At 42.4% G+C, this 27486-nt stretch overlaps 1 protein-coding gene and 1 long non-coding RNA gene across 3 annotated transcripts in view; one reads left to right on the top strand and one right to left on the bottom strand.

Annotated features, from left to right (window-relative positions):
- The window catches only part of AHI1 (Abelson helper integration site 1), a 351645-nt gene that overhangs the window by 97312 nt on the left and 226847 nt on the right, over nucleotides 1-27486 (bottom strand). For both annotated transcript variants that reach the window (XM_075339856.1, XM_075339857.1), the window contains one exon: nucleotides 12524-12582. In XM_075339856.1, coding sequence (XP_075195971.1) covers nucleotides 12524-12582 — 59 coding nt within the window. The remainder of the gene's footprint in view (nucleotides 1-12523; nucleotides 12583-27486) is intronic.
- On the top strand, nucleotides 6251-12789 carry LOC142296366 (uncharacterized). The gene is made up of 3 exons (XR_012751625.1): nucleotides 6251-6466; nucleotides 9265-9388; nucleotides 12533-12789. It is a non-coding gene; the product is annotated as an uncharacterized LOC142296366 (long non-coding RNA).

Here is a 27486-nt window from a genome sequence, read left to right as displayed (position 1 = left end):
TTTGAACACAACGTCATCACAAAGAAAGAAAGAGATTTCATGAAGACAAGGAATCCCGCCACCCCCACACTCTATCTTTTGTCGAAGGTTCACAAAAATTTTACAGAACCACCAGGTAGGCCCATCGTCTCTGGGATTGGTGGGCTGTTTGAGAAGCCTTGTATATACCTAGATTTTTTTCTCCAACTTATAGCACAATCTTTGAAGTCATACATTAGGGACTCTTTGGTTTATTAATGATTATGTTGAGGAACCAGTGGCATGGCCATTTCTCCCATGTGTGCCAGAAGCAGTTTTTAAACACAACAATGCCAGGCTGCATGTTTCTCGTGCTACTTTGAGCAGCACGAGTGGCTTAATGGCGCTACCATGGCCTGCAACATCCCTGGACTTGTCACCCATCGAGCACATCTGGGACGTCACTGGTTAGCGATTGCAAAGAGAGCTGCCAGCACCGGATCTTGATGTGCGTGCCCCAGTGCAAGTAGTATTGCAGAACATTCCTCAGACAGCCATTATAACCTCATTGATAGAAATACATGCACTTGCATGCCTTGGCATGCTGAATGTGGTGCTCAGACTAGATACTGAATAAGTCAAAATGTTTTGAAAATGTTTCTGTTTTTATTTTTTCATCATTAGCATATAATTAAAATATGTAATGATCCTGTGAATTCTACAATACCATAACTTTCCCGTTTTGGTTTTGCGTTTTCAAACAGATGACAATCAGTTCCAGCAGTAGAAAATTAAGCCTGACACAATTTTGCTTTTAATTTATGAAATTTCATTTTACTCCATGCAAATATAGAGATGGGACAATAAACAGCACGTAAAACAATTGTAGGCTGCGTGAACTGATTGTAGGCCCCTGTGCCTGTGTGTTATTCCACTGCTGCACATGCGCAAAAAAAAGAGGAATTTAAGGGTACGTAGTGTGGATTATTTTCTACTGCTGGAAGTTAATTATAAGTTTAGGCCAGGTAAATGAAAAGAAAAAATGTCATCTATATCAGTTTTACAACACAACTTGTCAAGTGCTGGAATCCAGTACACCTCAGAACAACCCTCAATAAACAAGAATTACAAGCTGCAGGTGGTGTTGAAGTGTGCAGACATAGCCATTTATTCAATTAATCAATTAATACAAGTCACAAGCTCTCAAGCTCCTTTTATTGGAGGCTGAAGGTAACCAGCATATTTTCGCTTAGATCTATATGCAGGGAATTTGAAGCTCAATTACCATCTGTGGTCACACGTGATGCTGTTATATACCTCCTTCACATCTGTGTTTCCGGAACGTGTGGCATCCATTTTTTTGACGGAACCTACACGTACCCATTATAATCTCTGGTGATGTTCACATGTCTGTATGTTCACATAGAGAGTGTGTCAGTGTGAACAACACTGAGTCATGCCATTTTTTGGTGGCAGCATGGATGACAAGAGCCAATACAAGTACATGGGCTGGCATCTGTGTGCTGTATGTCTTTAACATTGCAAAGTATAAGGGAAGCTTTGTAATTTCATGCTTTCTTTATCCATACAGGAAAAACATGGCACACTGATTACACACGGATGACACCGGTACCGATGCTTCACGTTCGTGTTTTATATGCACGTTTAAAGGGGGTCTTAAGAATGAAATGGCTCGTCATATTTTACTAATCCCACACAGCCCTTTTAAAATAAGGGAGTATTTGTAGGCTGATATCAATGATCTGGACCTCTTCCAGCAGCAGCTGGATGGATAATCAACTGCAGCAACTTTCCAGAACACAAAAGGTTCAAACAGAAGAGCAACGGGAGCATGTCATGTAATACAGTAATACCTTGACTTAAGAATTTAATTTGTTCTGTGAATGAGCTCTAAACTCAATTTGCTCTTATGTCAAATTAAATTTCCCCATTAAAATTAATTTAAATGCTATTAATCCATTCCAGCCCCTCTTTATGGCCTATCTTGGTATATAGCTCCCATCCTGGTACATGCCCCCCATCCTAGTATACATGATCTGCATCCTGGTACCTGGCCCCTATCCTGGTATAGATGATCCCTAGTCCTGGTACATGGCCCCCATCTTGGTATATATAATCCCCCATTCTGGTACATGGCCCCCACCCTAGTATATATGATCCCCCATCCTAGTGCAAGGCCCCCATCCTGGTATATATGATCTCCCATCCTGGTACATGGCCCCCATCCTTGTATATATGATCACCCATTCTGGTATATATGATCCCCATCCTGGTACATGGTCCCTCAGCCTGGTATATATTATCCTCTATCCTGGTACTTGGCTCCCCATCCTAGTAAATGGCCCCCATTCTGGTACATGGCCCTCCATGCTAGTGCATAGCAACCCATCCTGGTATATATGATCCCCCATCCAGGTACCTGGCCCTCATAATGCCGCACACTTAAAATATTATACTCACCCTCCCTATGATCCCCGCAGCACAGCGTCTTCCTCCCATGCGGTAAGCTGATGAGCATATGAGTGCTGCGTTCTCATATGAGGACAGCAAATGAGGACAGCAAAACCACAAAAGGACACATATGGAAATGAGTAAAGAAACACGTGAAACAACCCAGAACATGTGTGAAATCGTATAATACTCAACGCAACCCCCTTTTTATTCTGATAACCCTTTACACACAAATGCAAAGGCATTTGATACTGTACCACATAATAGCCTTATACTAAAGCTCCAGAAGCAAGGACTAGGGAACACAATATGCAACTGGGTAAGGAATTGGCTAAAACATAGGAAACAAAGAGTAGTCATAAATGGTACATTCTCTAAATGGGCTATAGTCAGCAGTGGGGTGCCGCAGGGATCTGTGCTTGGACCGATTCTTTTTACTCTCTTTATTAATGACCTTGTGGATGGGATTGATAGTAAAGTGTCAGTCTTTGCCGATGACACCAAACTATGTAGGATATTAAAAACTGACCTGGATAGTACAATATTACAAAAAGATCTGGATAAGATGTCAGAATGGGCAGATACTTGGCAAATGAGATTTAATGTTGATAAATGTAAAGTAATGCACCTAGGACGGAGTAATCCTATAGCTGCGTATACATTAAATGGAAGTAAACTCGGGACTACAGAACAGGAGAAGGACTTGGGTATTCTCATTACAAATAAGCTGAGCAGCAGCACTCAATGTCAAGCAGCAGCTGCTAAAGCAAACAAGATTTTAGGGTGTATAAAAAGAGAGATTAGATCCCGTGATCCCAACGTATTGTTACCCCTCTATAAATCACTTGTAAGGCCACATCTGGAATACGGGATCCAGTTTTGGGCTCCACATTTTAAAAAGGACATTCAGAAGTTAGAGTCAGTTCAAAGGCGGGCAACTAGACTATTACAAGGAATGGAAGGCCTCCCATATGATGACAGGTTGAAAAAGTTAGATATGTTTAGCTTAGAAAAAAGACGTCTCAGAGGAGATCTCATTTATATGTATAAATACATGTGTGGTCAATATAAAGGACTGGCACGTGACTTATTTCTTCCAAAGACAGTACTAAGGACCAGGGGTCACTCACTGCGAGTGGAAGAAAAGCGATTCCGACACCTAAATAGGAAAGGGTTCTTTACAGTTAGAGCGGTCAGACTGTGGAATACACTACCACAAGAGGTAGTAATGGCAGATACTATAACAGCTTTTAAAAAAAGGGCTGGATGATTTCCTCAGTACACAAAACATTGTTGGTTATAAATGACTTAGTGACTAAATGTAGAACTGGTGGAGGAAGGTTGAACTAGATGGACCTAGGTCTTTTTTCAACCTAAGTAACTATGTAACTATGTAACTCTTGGTATTATCTCAAGCACCTTCATCTGGTAGCTAGCTACCTAGCATGGTTTTTAATGAACAGATGTGCTTCATCAAGATTTTACTTGTGATATCAGTGTCCTTCAGAAAGTGCTTGCGGCCATCAGACATTTTTTCAGAGGTAGTGTTGGTACACAGCTTAATACAGTGTTGAGACGTATTCCACAATGCTTCTAATCCATAATATAGCTAAAACAATGCAACTAAGCAAAAAGAATCAACAATTCATCATTACTTTACGTTTTGAAGGTCAGTCAGTCCACAAAATCGCTAGAACCTTGAAGATATCCTCAAAAGCAGCTATGAAAACCATGAATTGATGAATTGCTGTGCTGAAACTTGCCCAGTAAAGGAAGACTAAAGCCAGCGTTACACCTTACAATTAGGTGTGCGATCTCGTATGCGATATGAAACGCCCAGGTCGCATATGCGATTTAATGAGATCGCATGTAGGTCGTTCATTTGCTGTCACACGTGCGTTAGTAGTCTATGTTAAATTGATCAATTTTGATTGCGATCCTTTAGATCATGTGTTTTGTGACGTATGCTTTGGGCACCCTTTTTTTTTTTTTTTTTTTTATTTATTGATTTGTCAAGCGTGTGTAATGTGTAGGGATGCGTTTTTACTATGTCATCTGCCATTCAGCTCTGCTACATAGCCGCTAACAGCAGACACAGACAGCCATGTAGCAGAGCTGAATGGCAGATGACAGCAGACACAGAAAGAGCCGCATGATCAGAATGAACTCGGGTTAACTTCACCCGACTTCATTGTCATGCTGCGGCTCTGTCTGTGTCGCGTCCTGATTAGCGGTCACCTGTGAAGGACTCACCGGTGACCGCTAAACTTCTGAGTAACTGAATTGAGCAGCCCTCTCATATGCTTACCGATCCCCGGCACGGCATTCACACTGCTCCGGCGGCTTTTACTATTTTGAAAAAGCCGGCCGCTCATTAAACAATCTCGTATTCCCTGCTTTCCCCGCCCACCGGCACCTATGATTGGTTACAGTGAGACACACCCCCACGCTGAGTGACAGGTGTCTCACTGCACCCAATCACAACAGCCGGTGGGCGTGTCTATACTGTGCAGTGAAATAAATAATTAAATAATTAAAAAAAACGGCGTTGTGTCCCCCCCGATTTTAAAACCAGCCAGATAAAGCCATACGGCTGAAGGCTGGTATTCTCAGGATGGGAAGCTCCACGTCATGGGGAGCCCCCCAGCCTAACAATATCAGCCAGCAGCCGCCCAGAATTGCCGCATACATTAGATTCGACAGTTCTGGGACTGTACCCGTCTCTTCCCGATTTGCCCTGGTGCGTTGGCAAATCGGGGTAATAAGGAGTTAATGGCAGCCCATAGCTGCCACTAAAGCCTAGATTAATCATGTCAGGCGTCTCCCCGAGATACGTTCCATGATTAATCTGTAAGTGACAGTAAATACACACACCCGAAAAAATCCTTTATTAGAAATAAAAAACACAAACACATTCCCTGGTTCACCACTTTAATAAGCCCGAAAAAGCCCTCCATGTCCGTCGTAATCCAGGATGGTCCAGCGTTGCTTCCAGCTCTGCTGCATGGAGGTGACCGGAGCTGCAGAAGACACCGCTGCTCCTGTCACCTCCACGCAGCAACTGAAGACAGCCGCGCGATCAGCTGAGCTGTCACTGAGGTTACCCGCGGCCACCGCTGTATCCAGTGACAGCGGGTAACCTCAGTGACAGCTCAGCTGATCGTTCTACTCACCTCAGTTGCTGTGTAAGAGAGATTAGTGAATGACAGACATTGTGAGGCGCTTCAGAACGCAGCTTTTCAGCTGCGCTCTGAAGCTGACCTTTTTTAAGCTGCGGTGCAGAGCGCACACCTGCGCACATAGCCTCAGACATCAAAATCGTATGAGGGATGTCACACCTTTCAATTGACTAGGTTCGTACAACAAAACGTCCAATGTATGAGGAATAAATGACGTGTATGCGATCACCGTATTTGCGCTCAATCTTGATCGCACGTAGGTGTCAAATGCAAATACGTCACGAACGATGCCGGATGTGCTTCACTTACAACTTGACCCCGACGACGGATTGAAAGATTTATTGAAGCGTGTAAAGCAGGCATAAGACATACCTCCGCTGCTGAGGTCTATGTGATTGCAAAGTTTCTAATTTCACACTGTCACAATTTCCCAGTGAGTGGCGTTAAAGTGACCAAAGTATGAAATTAGCATACTTTCAGACATGTGACAACTAGTCTCATCTGGCTTCTCTCAATAGAAGCAAATTGAGAAAAGCAAAGAGTCTAGTTGGCATATGACCGTAAGAATACATCTATATATATAATTGCCTTATTCTGTCTGTCTTGCTCCAACATTATGTCGTTACAGTGAAACCGTCGCATTGGCCGCTGAGCTCGGACTGGCCCAGCCCCCCCCCGCACGGATTGGCCGCTCGGCTCGGCCTGGCCCCGCCCTCCACACGGATTGGCCGCTCGACCAGGCCCCGCCCCCTGCATTGGCCGCTTGGCCAGGCCCTGCCGCATCACGCATTGGACGCTCAGCCTGGCCCCGCCCCCCGCACGCACTCCCCGAACCGACACGGAGCCCCGACTCCCAGGTGAGTGCTGCATCCCCAGGAGCTCACACCAGCGTACGCCGGCAACCCCAGCAACGCGAGGGTATATGTCGGCTGTGTTTCCGGCGTACGCTGGTAACAATGCTACACATCAGGTAATATTGTGTACCATGGTTACCAGCGTATACCGGATCCCTGCCCATTCAGATCGTTGGTCTCCCGCTGTCACACGCCGATGCGTGCTGCACAGCAGGAGACCAACAAAGAAAAAGTGAACCAGCACTGTCGCTTTTAATACTTACATCATGTGTACCATGCTTACCAGCTTACCCCGGCTCCCGGCACACGTGTCCCGGAGCCGGCTGCGCTGGTAACCATGATACACATCGGGTAACTATGGAAACCGCTTTGCATAGTTGCCCGCTCGGCCACGCTCCCCACACACTCTGCCCGCTCGGCCACTCCCCTCACGCACTCTGCCCGCTCGGCAACGCCCCCCACACGCTCTGCCCGCTCGGCCATGCCACCCACACGCTCTGCCACGCCCCTCACACGCTCTGCCACGCCCCCCACACACTCTGCCCGCTCGGCCACGCCCCCACACACTCTCCCCCCAGGACTACTCCTCCTATTATCCTCCTTTCTCCCCATGACTACTCCTCCTAATATCCTGATCTCCCCCTAGGACTACTCCTCCTATTATCCTCCTCTCCCCCCAGGACTACTTCTCCTATTATACTCCTCACCTCCAGGACTACTCAACCTATTATACGCCTCTACCCCCAGGACTCCTCCTCCTATTATACTCCTCTCTCCCCAGGACTACTCCTCCTATTATCCTCCTCTACCCCCAGGACTACTCCTCCTATTATCCTCCTCTCCCCCCAGGACTACTCTTCCTATTATCCTCCTCTCCCTCCAGGACTACTCCTCCAACACACACACACTGTACAAAACATACCTCCCCCAAAACACATACACACCCACACAAACCGTGCAACACACACAGCACCACACACACACACACAACGCTGCAGACACACAGAGCTCCACAAACAATGCAACACACACAACGCAACACACAAACAACACCGCTCTCACCCCCCCCACACCCAGACAACACCCAGAACATTTACAGCGCCCTACACAAACACTTGGCAACTACACACAACATTTAATATATATATATATATATATATATATATATATATATAACAAAAATCATACATTAACTACACAATAAATTCTTGAATACCCGATGCGTTAGAATCGGGCCACCTTCTAGTATCATATATGCGGTTAGGTGTCTTCCCACTCACACTGGGAATACAGGGGAATTGTGACCGTGTACTGTCACTGTTGCTTCTTAGACAGGACCACTCCTTTAAACATAAAGTCAATGCTTAGAAAATACTGCTGTAAAGAATTATAATAATGTTATAATTTTCTATTTGTAAGCAAATGAATGGCTTCCCACTTCCTTAACATCACTTCCAATTTCTAAGCAGGTGCTTTCACAAAACAAGTTTTACTTCTATAATTCCTTTCTGCCCACATATGCACCAATAGCCAAAGTAACTATTAATGAAGTTTTGTTTGCTTTGTGAAATTAAGGCATTTTTTTGGCAAGGCGTGTCTCTGTCTCATTGGTACAGAAGCCCCTGAGGTCTGTTTATAGTGACTCACAGAGAGCTGTAATAACAGAGAAACCTGTAGAAATGGATTCACTGTTAAGAGATGTGTGAAAAGTTTCAGACAATCCTAGGAAACTAATCATTTATATAAAGGTACAATCCTATCAGTCTTAAGTTAGATCAGTGGGGCAAAGTCAGGATGAAATATTCTACTGATTTGTATGCCATCAGTCTCTGAGGATGAAGGGCAAATATGTTATAATGTTAAATTATAAAATTGTTACTTATACTTTTTACTATACTGTTTATGGAATTCTACATCCTAAAATGTGATTTAATTGTATTTCTATGCCAACCCCAGAGGCTATTCTTAAAATTTGATATTAGAACTTACATCAATCATTTTGAAAATACTAGGCTTTGTTAACATCACATGTAATATATAACCCATTATCCCATATACATTTCACTAAAGCAGTGATCTAATGGTGACAGTCCATTAGATCACTATTAGCAGTCTGTACATAGACATGTATAGTAAGTGCAGATGGTCAATTGCCCTCAAGGTTCCTCCGCACAGAGAACCACTGAAAAATTACTGACATCACAGAATTCCCCAAAAACAGCGTAAAACTCTCATGAGTTGAAAAGAGATCAGTGTGTTATAACAGAGATCAATATCAACTCCATGTTCTGCGACTTTTCAGCGTCTCACAAAGACAAGGCAGATGATATAAGAAAATCTCACATTTTGACTCATCAGATCACAGCACAGATTTCCCTTAACTTAACATCCTGTCATTGTGCTGCTTGTCCCAAAGAAGTCTATCCTTCTTGTTCTCATTAATGGCTTTATTGCAGCAATTCAACCATATAGGCCAACTTCTCGCAGCTCCTCTTGATAAATCAGGTTGATATTTGATTACTACTTGATGGTTTTTCATCATTTATGAAGGCTGTTTCTAGTATGCGGTCGATCTGCAGTTTCAGAGGCTAGAAATTCTGATGAACTTATCCTCTGCAGCAAAGGTAATTCTTAGCCTTTCTTTCATAGGGTAGTCATCATGAGAACCAGTTTCATCATATCAACTAATAAATTAATTACTGCAATTTAAGGTTCTAGCAATTCAAGGTTCTAGCAATTTTCCAGAATGCCTAACCTTCATGTCTTAAAGTAATGATGGACTGTCGTTTCTCTTTACTTAGTTGTGAAGTTGATGCCATACTCTGGCTTAGAACCGTAGTGGAATAAGGCTCAGCACTGTATGGAACGGTGTACCAAAATACCTTTACAAAACACACCTGATGTGATCACAAACACTTTCTAAAGGTCAGTGATTTCGCAAATGAACTTCTGATGATGCATACCTGTTCACTGGAAGCCATTTTATATGACTTACTGGTGAAGCTACTTGAGAGATTACCACAAGAGTGGTAAAAGGTATGATCAAAGTAAAAGTGTTCCTTTACTCCTTGTTTCTATGTGAAGTCCTTTAAGTGTTGCTGTATTCAGGCTGACTCTGTAATATGCACATTGCAGAAAAAAAAAGTAAAGCATTAAATGTACAGGTGTATATAAACTTTTGGCCAGTACTGTATGCATATGGGTTGTCTGTATCTAAGTATCTGCTAGAGAGTTTAAAATGCTTTATAACTAAACAATTTACTAAAACCCCTTACAGTAAATTAAAGAACTAAAGTTGCTGCATCTTTTAATATACAATCCTCAACATTGAAATTGCAACACCAAGAAAGAAAAGTTGTAGAATTCTGGAAATAACAATATTGGCAGATATGTTAATGACATGCAAATAAATAAACTAAATGGAAAAAAAAAATAAATCCCGATTTATTCAGTATTGAGTATGAGCACCACATGCTATGCAGAAATACTTGTATACCTTGGCATGCTACAAATAAGGTTTTTAATTGTTGTCTGAGAAATGCAAATTATCAAGATCTGCTGCTGTCAGCTCTTTTTGAAATTGCCGATCAATGACGTTTCAGATGAGCTCAATAACAGTCAAGTCTGGGAACGATGCAGGCCATGATTACCCCGTTAGACCAAGCAAGCTTCTCACAGTATCAGAGGGAACATGCGGCCTGGCACTGTGATGCTGAAAAACTGCTCAGGGACACGTTAGAGAAATATCCATCACTGGTTCCACCAGTTAATATAGCAACAAGCTGTTAGTGTACCTAGTGTACCTGGAATGAAGACTACATGCATCCAGCTACTGTACATTATACCACTCCACTTCATAATCCCCAGAGAAGGATCAATGTGATGTCCCTTCATGAAGGCCACTTCATAGCGATGTCCATATGATCTCCAAACTGATCTCAGACTATCATTGGAAAAAAGACAAAAGTGGAGCACATTACTGAAAAGTAAAGATGAGCGAATCTTTGTAGGTTTGGTTCGCTGGCAGCAAATGAACTGAACCTCCACGTGTACGAATCTTGCCCGATGAGGTTTGGAAACACTAATTGACAGATTGAGTCTCCTCCAACATGCAGCCAGTCATAAGCAGATCACTTTCAGGGAAGGGTGGGCAGACATTTTCAAATTTTTGTTTGGGGTTGCAGACTACATGTGATCATGCTGTTAACCTCAGTGTGAGCCTTTCAAACACTGCAAGCGGCTTGCACAGAGCTGAGCACTGAGCGTACTGAGCGTACATGGGCACAGCGTTGCTTATGTGAGTTAAGTTTGCACGTAAAGCATTCCAACTTCGAACCTGAGCCCGTTTTTTTTAAGTTGGTGTTCGGTTCGAAAATAGAAACTCAGTTTCGCTCAACTCTACTGAAAAGGACAAAACTCCATTGAATACTATATTGCAGTCTTTTTCAGAACCCTGATAGCCTTTGAAATTCATAATATTTTTTATAGAACCAACATATTCCGCAGCACTTTACAATTCAAAGGGGACATGTACAGACAATATCACACATTGCAGAGTAACACAATTCAACAGATACCAAGAAAAGTCAGGGCCCTGCTCAAAAGCTTACAATCTATGAGTAGTGGTGCAAGGTCAATGAAACATCCGCATAAGGGAACATCACACCCGTCCTCCCGGGATTAGGATGTGGGGTGACATAATATATAGTCGCCATCACTTTACGCATACCATCACGTTAATTTGGTCATGGAACCAGTGGTATGGACGATTCTCTATAGTGTCCGAGGAGTCGTTTTTTAACACATAATCACTTTTGTTACTATGAGCAGTTTGCATGGCCTATACATGCTACCATGGCCTGCAACATTTCTGCACTTTTTCTTCCATCAATTACATCTGGGATGTCAATGGTTACCACTTGCAAACGAAGCTGATCACAGTGGATCTTGATGATTTGCATGCCCAATTGCATTCGGAGTGGCAGAACATTCCGCAGACAACCATTAATAATGTAAGTGATAATGTGCAAGGGCATGCAAGTGTGGGTATTTCTGTGGATGGCGCTTACACAAAGTACATTGAGATGTTGTGAAAATTTTCTATTTCTTCAGAATTTGAAGATCACTAACAAGTCTATTTATGCTATAATTAACACAATTCCATGAATTTTCCTTATTAGTGTTGTAATTTCAATTAGATCCTTAATTTTTAAAGGGAACTTGTCACCACTTTTTTGTCCTATAAGCTGCGGCCACCACAACCGGGCTCTTATATACAGCAATCTAACATGCTGTATATAAGAGCCCAGGCCACTGTGAGAACATAAAAAACCCTTTATAATACTTACCTAATGGTCGCGCGGTTGGCCACATGGGCGTCTCTGTTGTCCGGTGCCGGCATCGCCTCTTTTGGCCATCTTCGTCCTTCATCTTCTGAAGCTGTGGTGCATGACGCATCCGACATCAAACACACTTGCCATTATTCAGGTCCTGAACAGGCGCACTTTGATCTGCCCTGAGCACAACAGATCAAAGTATTGTAGTGCGTCTGCGCAGGACCGGCGAGTGTGTATGACGTAGACGCGTCATGCACACAGGCTTCAGAAAGAGGACGAAGATAGCCGAAAGAGGAGGTGTCGGCACCAGACAACGGAGACACCCATATGGCCACCAAGCGACCGTTAGGTAAGTATTATAAAGTGTTTTTTTATGCTCTCATAGCGGCCTGGGCTCTTATATACAGCATGTTAGAATGCTGTATTTAAGAGCCCGGTGGTGGTGGCCGCAGCTTATAGGCCAAAAAAGTGGTGACAGGTTCCCTTTAAAGTACAGTGTATAGTAATGAATACCTTAACAGCGAAAATATTTAACATAGTTTGTATGAACTGAAAGCAAAAAAAAACATTTTTGTGTATCAAATATGTATAAATACTTTTGTAAACTCTCCTCCCCATTTAACCTTACTGGAAGGAATTCTTACTGGAAAGAAACACTGACCTAATGTGCAATGCGGATGTTTGATGGTAAATATGACTATACATAATAATCTAGTTGTCTTACCACTTGCAGTTTGATTGATGGTGTACGACTGAGTGACTGTCCTACTGGGCTGAATCCACCTGCAAGAAGACATAACAATAAGCATTGTTCGTGCTTTGGATAAATTCAGAGGAACCCTCATGGATAAGGCGGGCTTTGCACGTTGCGACATCGCAAGCCGATGCTGCGATGTCGCACGCGATAGTCCCGCCCCGTCGCAGGTACGATATCTTATGATAGATGGCGTAGCGAAAATTATCACTACGCCAGCTTCACATGCACTCACCTGCCCTGCGACCGTCGCTCTGGCCGGCGTCCCGCCTCCTTCCTAAGGGGGCGAGTTGTGCGGCGTCATAGCGACGTCACACAGCAGGCGGCCAATAGCGGCGGAGGGGCGGAGATTAGCAGGATGTAAACATCCCGCCCACCTCCTTCCTTCCGTAGAGCCGCCGGCGGCAGGTAAGGTGAAGTTTCTCGCTCCTGTGGCGTTACACACAGCGATGTGTGCTGCCGCAGGAACGAGGAACAGCATCGTACCATCGCTGCAGCAAAATTATGGAAAAGTTGGAGCTTGCAACGATGATACGATAATGATGCTTTTGCGCTCGTTTATCGTATCATCTAGAATTTACACACAACGACGTTGAAAGTGACGCCGGATGTGCGTCACTTTCGATTTGACCCCACCGACTTCGCACGTGCGATGTTGCAACGTGCAAAGCCGCCCTAAGTGTTGGAAAAAGCATCAATCAACCAATACCTTAATGTACTTAAATACAATGGTTGTAGAACCTTCACTAATAGGGTTGTGACACATCAAGCATTTCTTTAGGTGTGGGTTAGGAGGACAAAGAGTCAGGGTTTTGGATTATCATAAGATATTAAAGTTTTTACTAGTCTCATTGGCATATTTCCATATAACAAAAAGTTGATCCATAGTGTATCATTGAGAACTTTATGTGTTATATATTTGGCCAGGTATTTTGTGTCACGCAATATTTTTTCAGCGAGTACTGCTACTGCATGTATTGCGGTGGAATGAGTGTTTGCCCCATTACATTACTTGTGGATGTGCCATAAATGTCAATGGTTGGAATACCAAATTATTAAAATCTCTATGTCCAAATCCTATCATTGCCATAAAATCACGGTGAGCAAAAGAAATTGACAAAATTATACATTCTTCATTCCATTACTGATGAGTTTTAACAGCTTCCCTTTCTTTATCTGAAAGACAGTGTGGCTTACCGACGGCAGTACTCCAACATCCCATCAAAATGTTGAAGTACGACATGTTAGACCTGTTATACTAGTTCTCTGCTGGTTCAAGCTGTGTGCTGTTAAAATTTAATGCAAAGTCTGTAGGAAATTCTACAATTTTTGATTGCCTATAGATCATTTCTCCAGTAATGCTGACAAAGATTTATTGTGAATAAAAAAGTACTCACAACAAGCAAAAATCACATGACATTTTGAGCCCCCCTGGGTAATTTTTTCAAGGGGGTGATGAATGATGTATGCATAAGTATTGGAAGGAGCAAAGGCACTACCAGAATAGCTACAAAGATTCTATCTGGACATGAAATTATTATGTCTGTTGCTAAACGTGATCTCTCAGAAGGTTTTTGCTATGTCATCTGAAGACATCATACTGTAAGGGTTAACACAGAGATTTCAGTGATGTATCTCTTATAACACTGCATGCTATTGTTCACCTGAAATGTTTGTTTTAGCTTCAGGAGATTATCATTGCCAGACTGTGTGATATAGAGGTCAGGTAATCTGGCACGCCTACTGCTGTGATTAGCAGCTCACTGTTATAGACGAATATCAAGATCTTGGTGGGAGCTTTCTCAGCTCTGCCGCATAGCTAAATCTAAAAACTGTCAGAATGGCTGTACCCAGTAACCTAAGTGATAAATTGTTGGATTCAAGGTCTCTTTGCCTACATCATGCAACTCTCAGGTGAGGTAGCAAAAACATGCTGAGAGATTCCCTTTAACTTGAGCAACCAACTGAGCAAAATAAATAAATGTATCTATTATTGTAACGAAAATGCACAAGTTCTTATACTAATATTATACTAATCCTTTTTTCTATCTAGACAGCATAAACATAGACGAGATAGATACATTCGGTGCATTTTTAGACTAAGTGACTCATTCAGGATAATACATTTTGTCTACAGACCCCCATATAGATTAGAGACAAAACCAAAAAAGATTTCAGCTCACCCTAAGGCTATGTGCGCACGTAGTGTTCTGTCCCTGCAGAAGTTTCTGCAGAGATTTGAACAGCACACGTGCGCTTCAAATCGCTGCAGAAAAAGTCCGTAATGAAGAAAAAAATAAAAAACCGATTTCATGCGCTCTGACTGCAGCCCCTCCAATAGACAGAGCGGGGACTGCATGCAGAGCGCACGGAATAAAGTGACATGTCACTTCTTAGAACGCACGCTTCAGGCAGCAGCCGAAGCGCTGTGCTCTAATACGCCACGTGCGCACGTCTCCTGAATAATCTTCATAGATTGTGCTGTGGACGCAGGACGCATGCAGTTACGCCGCGGTGCAGATCTCAGGGTAACTGTATGCAAATACGCAACGTGCGCACATAGCCTAAAGCTCCATTTCCACTGGATTCAATCAAAACCGGGCGGTGCACAGATGCCAGGACATCGGGGATCCACGGTGTAGCAACAAGTGCAAACAAGGATTATCCAGCAACTCATCCAGTATTTTTCTTTAAAATTCGTAGAAATGTATTGAAACTTCATTAAAAACAACAAGAGGTATAAAATCAAGCAGTCCATGGTTCGCCAACTTACACGTTTCAGACTGGAAAAACCTTGAAAGTGCTGTAAGGACTTTCCAGTCTGAAACGCGTAAGCGAGCGAACCATGGACTCCTTGATTTTATACCCCTTGTTGTTTTTAATGAAGTTTTAATATATTTCTACGAATTTTAAAGAAAAATACCGGATGAGTTGCTGGATAATCCTTGTTTGCCCCCATATAGATTAGGTAGCTGTTGGCGACAACTCAACTCTCTTTCCTGACTTCGCCAGGCATAGGAATAGAGATGAGAGAACCTGAGGTTCGGGTTCAGAAACAGACTTCCAAAAGAACAAAGTTCGAGTTCGAAGTTCAATTGAGTTATGAGTACAAACCACTGAAGCAAGCAGCGCTGTGCTTGGGTATGAGTGATGCACAGCCCTATGTGAGCCGTGTGCAGTTTTTGAATGGCTCGCACTTGGGGTAAAGTCAGCATCATCAGATGCAGTGTACACACACAAACTAAAACATTTTGGGGGAAAACAGCACCCGCCCCCGGAAGTATTTTGCTTATGGTTGGCTGCATGTGGGCAGAGACACAAACTGTCCAATTACTGACTTCCATTGAGGTTCGGATCAAGTTCAGGTTACAAACCGAATCTTAGATAAGGTTTGAGACGTGCCCTGCGAACTATACCTTCAAAAGGTTCGCTCATCTCTACATAGGAACACTCAACAGAGTGCTCTTGTGTTCTCTGTGAGCAGCAGATGATCTCTAGGGATAGCAAAATAATTTACTGCTGAAATTCCACAAGCCAGTTCTTTTTATTGTCCAATGCCAGTGTTAATGGATCTGACCCATAGTGTCTAAAACACATAACATTTTCCCCACAAAATAAGATAGGGTCTTATTTTATTATTGGGTCAAAAAGATACGCTAGGGCTTATTTTCAGGGGAAGTATTATATTCTTTTTATTGGCATCAATGCTTGGAACCTGTGTTAATAGAAAATTAGTTTTCACCCCTTCTCCTGCCATAATCCCGCCCACTCCTCTGTGCTGGTGTCAGTAAATGGAACGTTTGTTAATGCAAAATGAATAATCACCCTCTTTCCTCAGCCCATAATTCCGTCCACCTCTCTGTACAGGCGTCAGTGATTGGAACATTTGTTAATGGCAAATGAATATTCACCAGCTTCACCGCCCATATTCTAGCCCAGCCCTCTGTGCTAGGTGTCAGTGATTAAGTCAGACTGCTGTATTACTGCCCAGAGATCACATCGTTATCCTCGGTCTGGCCATTCGCTCTTCTCAGTTGAGCGTAACAGCTGCATACACACGTTTAAAATCGTTGGTACCCCTCGTTTAATGAACGAAAAACCCACAATGGTCACAGGAATAACTTTAATCTGACAAAAGTAATAATAAATATAAAATATCTATGAAAATAAACAAATGAAAGTCAGACATTGCTTTTCTGCTTCCACGGAATTAAAATAAATAAATAAATAAATAAATAAAACTCATGAAATCGGCCTGGACAGAAATGATGGTACCCTTAACTTAATATTTTGTTGTACAACCTTTTGAGGCAATCACTGCAAACAATTCCTGTAACTGTCAATGAGACTTCTGCACCTCTTGACAGGTATTTTAGACCACTTTTCAAAAGCAAACTGCTCCAGTTGTCTGGTGTTTGAAGGTTGCCTTTTCCAGATGGACTGTTTCAGCTCTTTACAAAGATGCTCAATAGGATTTAAGTCAGGGCTTATAGAATGCCATTTCATAATAGTCCAATGTTTTTTTCTTAGTAATGCTTGGGTGTTTTTAGCTGTGTGTTTTGGGTCATTATCCTGTTGCAAGACCTATAACTTGTGACTGAGACCAAGCTTTTTGATACTGAGCAGCACATTTCTCTCTAGAATCCTTTGATAGTCTTGAGATTTCATTGTACCCTGCACAGATTCAAAACACCCTGTGCCAGATGCAGCAAAAAAGCCCCAGAACATAACAGAGTCTCCTCCATGTTTCACAGTAGGGACAGTGTTCTTTTTGTGATATGCTTCATTTTTCCATCTGTGAACATAGAGCTGATGTGACTTACCAAAAAGTTCCATTTTTGTCTCATCTGTCCATAGGACATTCTCCCAAAAGCTTTATGGCTTGTCAACTTCTAGTTTGGCAAATTCCAGTCTGGATTTTTTTATGATTTTTTCCAACAATGGTGTCCTCCTTGGTCATCTCCCATGAAAACCACTTTGGCTCAAACAACGACGAATAGTGGAATCTGAAATGGATGTTCCTTGAGCTTGAAGTTCACCTTTAATTTCTTTAGAGGTTTTTCTGGGCTCTTTTGTTACCATTTGTATTATCAGTCTCTTTGACTTGTAATCAATTTTCCTACTGCGGCCACGTCCTTGGAGGTTGACTACAGTCCCATGGATCTTAAAGTTCTGAATAATATGTGCAACTGTAGTCACATGAACATCAAAATGCTTGGAGATGGTCTTATAACCTTTACCTTTAACATGCTTATAATTTTCTTTCTCATCTCCTGAGACAACTCTTTCCTTTGCTTCCTCTGTTCCATCTTGAGTGGGGTACACACCATGTCACCTAACAGCACAGTGAGTATCTGTAGACCTATATAAAGGCCCACTGACTGACTACAAAATTGTTGACACCTATCATGCTAATTAGTGGACATACCTTGATTTAACATGTCCTTTTTGTCACGTTATTTTCAGGGGTACAGTTATTTCTGACCAGGCCGATTTCATTAGTCTTATTTTTTTTTAAAATTCTGTGGAAGCATGGTTGAAAATCAATGTCTGACTTTCATTCGTTGATTTTCATAGATATTTTTATTTATTATTACTTTTGTCAGATTCAATTTATTTATGTGACCATTGTGGGTTTTTCATTCACTAAACGAGAGGTACCAACAATTTTGACCACATGTATAGAAATACACGCTAGGGTCAGGAGAGCCCCCGGTCAGTCCGAGGATTGTGATGAGATTCTAAAGCTGGGTTTACACACTGAGACTTTCTAGCGATCCAACCTGCGATCTCAACCTAGCCGGGATCGCTACAAAGTCTCTGGTGAGCTGTCAAACAGGCAAACCTGGCCAACGACGCAACAGCGATCCAGACCTGCAGAGCGACCTAGCTGGTTGTTGGGGACGTGTCAAAGCTGCTATTTGAAAGGGAAGTCGCTGTAAAGTCCCCTTTACACACTGAAACTTTCTAGCGATGCATGCTGCACAGCGGGAAACAAAGGACCTAGGAATGGTCCTGAATGATTTGTAGAGATCACAACTTCACAGCAGGGGCCAGGTCGCTGATAGGTTTCACACACTGCAATGTCGCTGGGGAGGTCGCTGTAACGTCACAAAACCGGTGACGTTACAGCGATGTCGTTTGCGATGTTGCAGTGTGTAAAGCCACCTTAAGGCAATAATTACGGCTGTCTGACTGAATCACTGACATTAGGACAGAGGGGTGGGAGGGAATATGGGCAGGCAAAGGGGGTGAATATTTATTTGCCATTAACAAACATTCCAATCACTGACACTTGTACAGAGAGGTGGGCGGGATTATCGGCAGGGGAAGGGGGTGAATATTTATTTACCATCAACACACGTCGCAATCACTGACAGCTACACAAAGGGGTAGGCAGGGGAAAGTGTGAATATTAATTTTCCATTAACAAACGTTCCAATCACGGATGCCAGCAAAGTGGGGTGGGTGGAATTATGGGTGAGGGAAGAGGGTGAATATTCATTTGCCATTAATAAATGTTGCAATCACTGATGCCAGTACAGAGTGGTGGGCGGGAGAAGAGGATGAATATTTATTTTACATTAACACACGTTCCAATCTATGGCCCGACACAGAGGGGTAGGCAGGGTGAATATTCATTTTCCATTAACTAGCCGCCATGTGACTATAAACTTCCAGGGCCTACAGCAACCCAATAAGGTAACATACACCAATAACAGTTACGTACTCTGAAAAGGCTAAACAAGCCCTATTTCAGAATTCCATTATAGCATGGTACGCAATTACTTATTTTTGGAGTAGGGCTTATATTATTGGCAAACTCCTATAAGGCCAAAAAACTCTGCTAGGACTTATTTTGGGGGTAGGTCTAATTTTTGTGGTAAACACAGTAGTAATACATAGGCAAATTTACTCAATGCAACTTACAGTCATATGAAAAAGTTTGGGCACCCCTATTAATGTTAACCTTTTTTCTTTATAACAATTTGGGTTTTTGCAACAGCTATTAAAGTTTCATATATCTAATAACTGATGGACTGAGTAATATTTCTGGATTGAAATGAGGTTTATTGTACTAACAGAAAATGTGCAATCCGCATTTAAACAAAATTTGACCGGTGCAAAAGTATGGGCACCCTTATCAATTTCTTGATTTGAACACTCCTAACTACTTTTTACTGACTTACTAAAGCACTAATTTGGTTTTGTAACCCCTAATGAGCTTTGAACTTCATAGGCAGGTGTATCCAATCATGAGAAAAGGTATTTAAGGTGGCCACTTGCAAGTTGTTCTCCTATTTGAATCTCCTATGAAGAGTGGCATCATGGGCTCCTCAAAACAACTCTCAAATGATCTGAAAACAAAGATAATTCAACATAGTTGTTCAGGGGAAGGATACAAAAAGTTGTCTCAGAGATTTAAACTGTCAGTTTCCACTGTGAGGAACATAGTAAGGAAATGGAAGAACACAGGTACAGTTCTTGTTAAGGCCAGAAGTGGCAGGCCAAGAAAAATATCAGAAAGGCCGAGAAGAAAAATGGTGAGAACAGTCAAAGACAATCCACAGACCACCTCCAAAGACCTGCAGCATCATCTTGCTGCAGATGGTGTCAATGTGCATCTGTCAACAATACAGCGCACGTTGCACAAGGAGAAGCTGTATGGGAGAGTGATGCGAAAGAAGCAGTTTCTGCAAGCACGCCACAAACAGAGTCGCCTGAGGTATGCAAAAGCACATTTGGACAAGCCAGTTACATTTTGGAAGAAGGTCCTGTAGGGTGATGAAACAAAGATTGAGTTGTTTGGTCATACAAAAAGGCGTTATGCATGGAGGCAAAAAAACACGGCATTCCAAGAAAAGCACTTGCTACCCACAGTAAAATTTGGTGGAGGTGCCATCATGCTTTGGGGCTGTGTGGCCAATGCCGGCACCAAGAATTTTGTTAAAGTTGAGGGTCGCATGGATTCAACTCAGTATCAGAAGATTCTTGACAATAATGTGCAAGAATCAGTGACGAAGTTGAAGTTACGCAGGGGATGGATATTTCAGCAAGACAATGATCCAAAACACCGCTCCAAATCTACTCAGGCATTCATGCAGAGGAACAATTACAATGTTCTGGAATGGCCATCCCAGTCCCCAGACCTGAATATCATTGAAAATCTGTGGGATGATTTGAAGCGTGCTGTCCATGCTCGGCGACCATCAAACCTAACTGAACTGGAATTGTTTTGTAAACAGGAATGGTCAAATATACCTTCATGCAGGATCCAGGATCTCATTCAAAGCTACAGGAAGCGACTAGATGCTGTTATTTTTGCAAAAGGAGGATCTACAAAATATTAATGTCACTTTTATGTTGAGGTGCCCATACTTTTGCACCGGTCAAATTTTATTTAAATGCGGATTGCACATTTTCTGTTAGTACAATAAACCTCATTTCAATCCAGAAATATTACTCAGTCCATCAGTTATTAGATATATGAAACTGAAATAGCTGTTGCAAAAACCCAAATTGTTATAAAGAAAAAAGGTTAACATTAATAGGGGTGCCCAAACTTTTTCATATGACTATCTGTCAAACTTCGCACAAACACAAAATTAAATCTACTTCATTATTTCTATGGCTCTAAAAGCTAGCATTTTGGGGAACAATATAAAATAATTAATTTATTAACCAGCATGAGAAAACAATGTCTCAAGGGTAGCTACAATATTTTTTTAAAGAATTTTAAAAGAATGGAAAAAAAATCCAACACAGGATATATTCTCATATTTACCAAAGGCAAGTTGATGTGGAAGTAGAGGTCATTCACATTAACTGACATGTCCAAATATTGACCATGTTTAGCCAAGTCAACTTAAGTGTTCATTAGAAAAAAAAATCACATGGAAATGACATAGCAGAACACACTGCATAACAGTAAGAGGTATCTTGCCGACGTCACACAACTGCAACATTTGATCCACTGATACATGATTGTGCCATTCAATCTCAGTTGTCAGTTCTGCTGCAAGGTATTCAAAAGCGAAGTCACTTGGCAGTGGACAAAATTTCACTGGTGAGATGAATCTGTGATGGATCGTTTTTTTTGGGGGGTTTTTCTTTCCTTTTTTCCATTTATATTTTTATATATATTTTTGTTGATTTATATTTCCTTGTTGTTTTTAGATATCTATTCATACCAAGGATTTTTAATCTGTCTATGATAGGGATTAACTGTTTGTCAAGTAAGGGCTAACTTTTGTTAGTCCACATGCTAATTGTCACAACCAATAGGAATTTATCAACCCCTTTATATGTCATTTTAATAATTATCCACCTGATGAAGATATTACATTGATATCGAAACGCGTTGTGGTGTGAATAAAGAAATTCAAGCAAGTAACCATCTGTCTCCTCCTAAAGGGTGCTTTACACGCTGCGACATCGCTAACGATATATCGTCGGGGTCACGTCGTTAGTGACGCACATCCGGCGCCGTTAGCGACATCGCAGCGTGTGACACCAAGGAGCGACGATCAACGAGTTCAAAAACGTGAAAAATCGTTGCTAGTTTACACGTCGCTCCTTTCCCAAATATCGTTGCTGCTGCAGGTACGATGTTGTTCGTCGTTCCTGCGGCAGCACACATCGCTGTGTGTGACACCGCAGGAACGACGAACATCTCCTTACCTGCGTCCACCGGCAATGAGGAAGGAAGTAGGTGGGCGGCATGTTCCGGCAGCTCATCTCCGCGCCTCCTCTGCTATTGGACGGCTGCCGTGTGACGTCGCTGTGACGCCGCATGAACCGCCCCCTTAGAAAGGAGGCGGTTTGCCGGCCAGAGCGACGTCGCAGGGAAGATAAGTCCGTATGACAGGTGTTAGCGATGTTGCGCGCCATGGGCAGCGATTTGCCCGTGACGCACAACCGACGGGGGCGGGTACACTCGCTAGCGATATCAGTACCAATATCGCAGCGTGTAAAGTACCCTTTAGTGCTCCCAGGACCGTGCAATTATTCAGCCGAATCGGTGATGGAGGCTTACTAAATAGATCCCTGTTCTTTTTCATAAAACTTCAATTAACATACTAAAAAGGGTTGTCTCTGTTGCCTCCAAAAATATGTAGAATAAACACGTAAAATCCACAGTTATTCTTCTCTGAGCCAAATCACATTACAGATAGTAATTGAGTCAAGAGGTACCAAAGAGATGATTATAAGCAATTTCCCCAAATTGCCTTAATACTTTTATTTTCATATTCAAAAATGTTATTAATTTTCAATTTCAACAAGAAACTTCATGATACAGATTCTCAATCGTCCTTCAAAAGCCAGATATATTTACCAACAAGTGTTTTATAATATAGTGTGAATGAAGCAAGTAGAGACTAAGCAAATAATATGAACTATAAGCAAGAAGAAACAGAGAGGCAAAGTGTGTGAGAAGGAGGGTAAAAGGGGACAGTCGGAGCGTAAAAAAGGGAAGAAAAAAAAAAAAAGATGGAGGATGAAACTTTGACCACGGTACCCAACCCCACTACGAGGCTTATTCACAAACGTGTAAGGATGCTAATTCGTTTCCTATGGCTCGACCTATCTTGAGATTGTTTGAAACAATGGGGAGGAGAGGAAGGCTTCCCAATGAAACCATTTAGTCGCCACCATTATTCGCTCTTCATGGAACTTGGCCATTGAAGTCTCCATCGTTGGGGTTCCCGAGACCTCACTGAACCATTCCTCAAGAGTGGGAGGGTCTGTTGACTTCCAGTGGCGGGGAATTATTGTTTTAGCTGCTTGTAGTAGGTGTCGCACTAAAGATTTTTTATAGGTATTTTTTGACATAGGGAACATAAACAAAAGCACTGCCTCCGCAGGGCTAGGACCAGGAGGTCAGTGACCACCCTCACTAGCTTGAGTACTCCTTCACAGAAAGCTCCCAATGTTGGGCATGACCACCAAATGTGGGTCATAGTAGCGACCCCCAAACTACATATCCAACATGAATTGGAGACTCCCGGAAACCATTTGTGTAGGACCTTCGGAACACGATACCATCTTGAGACTATTTTATAACTCGTCTCTTGAGCCTTTGTAGTAACGACAGAGTTATGTGACAGGAGAAAACACCTGTCCCACTGCTCTTTTGTAAACTTGGTATTCAATTTGCGTTCCCAGGACGACACACCGACGGGAGGGACCCTATTTTTCTCTAGTGTCAACATAGTGTAAATGGCTGAGATAGCATGAGGCTGCATGGAAGGGGCGACGCAGAGTTCCTCAAAACCTGTGAGGGGGCGCCCAAAACCGGATTTATTTGTGATTGTTAGGAAATAATGTTGTAGTTGCACATACTCGAAGGTGTGTCTAGGTGAAACCACTCGGTCTCCTATGATGTGATGTAAAGGAAGGAGGGCGCCTTGGGGGGCAACATGATACATGCGGAGCGATGTCTTTTTGGAGCTAGTTAAAAACTTCTGTGTGGAAGTTCCCGGTGGAAATCGGGGGAGTCCACCAGAGGTTACAGCATTCCATTTGGATCTACCAGTACTCCCCTGACTGATGGGGTGAGAATGATTTGTTAGGTTTGTTTGATTGAGAAGGATAAGGGGATGTTTTCCCGGTTGCCCAAGGGCTAGGTCCAAGGGGTTGTTATCACTGATAAGGGAGACGTTTCGTGGGCTAATTGCACCCACAACTTTGACGTTTGGCAATGAATTAGGTCTAGTAATCCCGCATGCGCACTTGCGAAATAACAACTCCTACAATCAGGTAACCCGGTCCCTTCATCTAGTTTCGGACGAGTCAAGACTTCAATTCGAAGTCTTGGTTTCCTACAGGCCTAAACAAAATTCCTGCAGGCACGCTGCACCTTAATCCAGAAGGGGGCAGGAAAATATAACGGGATGGTCTGTAGCAGGTATAGCAGCCTGGAAAGCACAGTCCTCTTAAGAATACTCACTCTACCAAACCATAAGAATTCCGACCTGTCCCAGGTCTTCAAACATCCCTCCAGTTTAGTTTGCCAAGGATGGAAGTTCAACATAAACAATCTTGAGAGGTCGGAAGGGATGAAGGTCCCTAAATAGCTTATCGCTTTACTAGAGGGCCAGCGGAAAGGGTAAGCCGACTGCACTATTCCTGCCACCTGTTGGGGGAGAGCTACGCCCAGAGCCTTAATACTTTTTTTTTAAAGAGAAGTCACAAAATACAGTTTATCTGTAAGTTAATTGGAATGAATGAGATAAGGTGAGTAAAGGTAACATCACACACAACGAGATCGCTAGCAAGATCGCAGCTGAGTCACGGTTTCTGTGACGCAGTAGCGATCCCGTTAGCGATCTCGTTATGTGTGACACCTACCAGCGATCAGGCCCCTGCTGTGAGATCGCTAGTCGTTGCAGAATGGTCCAGGCCATTTTCTTCAAAGGCGATGTCCTGCTGGGCAGGACACATCGCTGTGTTTGACACTGACAGGTTCACAGTGACTGCTGAGATCGTTATACAGGTCGCTACTGCGACCTGTATCGTTCCTGCATCGTTGGTAAGGTCTGACTGTTTAACATCTCACCAGCAACCTCCCAGTGACTTACCAGCGATCCCTATCAGGTTACATCGTTTTCGGGATCGCTGGTAAGTCGTTGTGTGTGACTGGGCCTTAAGAAACACAGAAGAAACATTTATTAAATCCTTCTTTTTTATCACACATATATTAGTTTAAATAATGGAATCACTAAATGGGAGAGAAAACAAAGGAAAGGAAATTCAGAGTAAATCAGAAGTCATGATAGTGTATAGAGCAGCCTGCATAGGATCGGTGTTTCATCGCTGACCACAAAACTAGCTCCAAAAGCCCTCAGGTTTCAGTAAAAGTATAGGAAAGACCAAACAGTAATTAGCATTGTATACTAAGCAGCACGCAATGGGCTGGCAAGGAAGAACAATGAAGTATATAATATGGTCTCTGCCCACTATTACATTTCCAACAAATATTTGCGAAAACATAAATAAATACACCAGCCTAAAAGAAATTATACACTTTTCCCCCAAAATTTGCCCAACATGATCTAACTTAAAAATTGGTTTAGATTAAGCAGACTTAAAGCTACTTTACACGCAGCAACATCGCTAGCGATGTCGCTCGTGAAAGCACCCGCCTCCGTCGTTTGTGCATCACGGGCAAATCGCAGCCCGTTGCGCACAATATCGCTAGGACGCGTTACACATACTTACCTTCCTAGCGACGTCGCTGTGGGCGGAAAACAACCTCTTTTTTAAGGGGGAGGTTCGTGACCGCCCAATAGAAGTGGAGGGGCAGAGACCAGCCGCATTTAGAACACGCCCACCTCGTTGCCGGCAGAATGCAGGTATGTTGTTGTTAGTCGTTCCCGAGGTGTCACATGTAGCGATGTGTGCTGCCTCAGGAACGACGAACAACCTGCGTCCTGAACCAGCAACGATATTTGGGAACTGAACGACGTGTCAACAATCAACGATTAGATGAGTATTTTTGCTCGTTAGTGGTCGCTCGTACGTATGACACGCAACGACGTCGCTAACAAGGTCGGATGTGAATCACGAATTCCGTGACCCCAACGACATCTCGTTAGCGATGTCGTTGCGTGTAACGGGGCCATAAGTGTTACACAGACTGCAGATTCCACAGTGCTTCTTGTACACAACATCATCAAAAATTAGCGGAAATCCCTTCTGATTGGCAAGGTCAGTTAAACAAGCTACACTCTACCAATGGTTTTATGCTTGATTTTATAAAATTAACTTCACAAAAAAAATTACATTGCATTCACACATCCATGTTTCACATTCAAAGTACAGAATGCACGGACTGGCCATGGGTCTCCTGACCTGCCCTGATGTGTGAATGTGGTCTTAGCAGGTAGGATTAAACTGATCTGGAAGGTCTCAAATATCAGTCCCTCCACACTTATTACAGCTTTCAAAAATTACATTAACAATAATAATTTAAGCTTATATTCGACAATGGATAAACATGCTGGCAGTTCCTTTTCTGGACATCTTATTAAAAGGGGATGTCTCCAGTGGCACTACTGACACCAGGTTAAATAGAAAACCAACAAGAGGCAATTTTATTTTGTTTGCCACGAGATGTCTCCCTTATTCGTAATCTATCTACCAGTGAGTTCACCAGAGCTCGCCATGCATGTTCCACTGAGTTGGAACATCAATTTAAATGTGATAATAACATAAAGAAACGTCTGCACAAGAAAGGATATAGCTTGTGATGTGCGAGCGTGCTTGCCATTGCTCGTTAGTCGATCGAGCATCGGGGTGCTTGGGCACAAATCGAGTACCAAGTATAATGGAGGTTAATGGAAATGCGAGCATTTTTAAACTTCGATGCTCAATTGAGTACCGTGAAGTGGCAAGCACGCTCGCTCATCATTAGTTATAAATGCTCTATTTTGAATAGGGCTCTATCTATTGCTTCTCATAAAATGCACAATAATTTGACAATGAATAATCAGACAATGCCAAGAGAAAGAGTACAATTATCAAAGAGGAAGAATTCACTTTTTACACTCCTATCAGCACAGACATTTTTGAAATTATGCGATTAATACAAAAACACATACCTATTTTATACCAAAATGACACTCTTTATAATATGCTACGTGAAGGATTCAGATGTATGGCACAAAAAGCTTGTAATATTAAACATATATCACCCAGTCTTTTCTCCAGTAAATTGGCGCACAACTACACATGGTTAAATGTAAAAGGCTCATGTAAATGTGGAGGAATTAAATGCAATTTATGCAGTTACGGTACATGTCTAAAACTAATACCTTCTACAGTAATACAGTTAAAACCTATAATATTACATAATACATAAATTGCAATACTACGCATGTAGTATACCGTATTTTTGCTAGGAAAATGTGGGTGCATGTTATAGTCAGAAT

This window comes from Anomaloglossus baeobatrachus, chromosome 3, assembly GCF_048569485.1.
Source record: "Anomaloglossus baeobatrachus isolate aAnoBae1 chromosome 3, aAnoBae1.hap1, whole genome shotgun sequence".
Classification (NCBI taxonomy): Eukaryota; Metazoa; Chordata; class Amphibia; order Anura; family Aromobatidae; genus Anomaloglossus; species Anomaloglossus baeobatrachus.
Note: the sequence above shows the minus strand (reverse complement) of the source record. Positions and strands in the feature narration are given on the sequence as shown.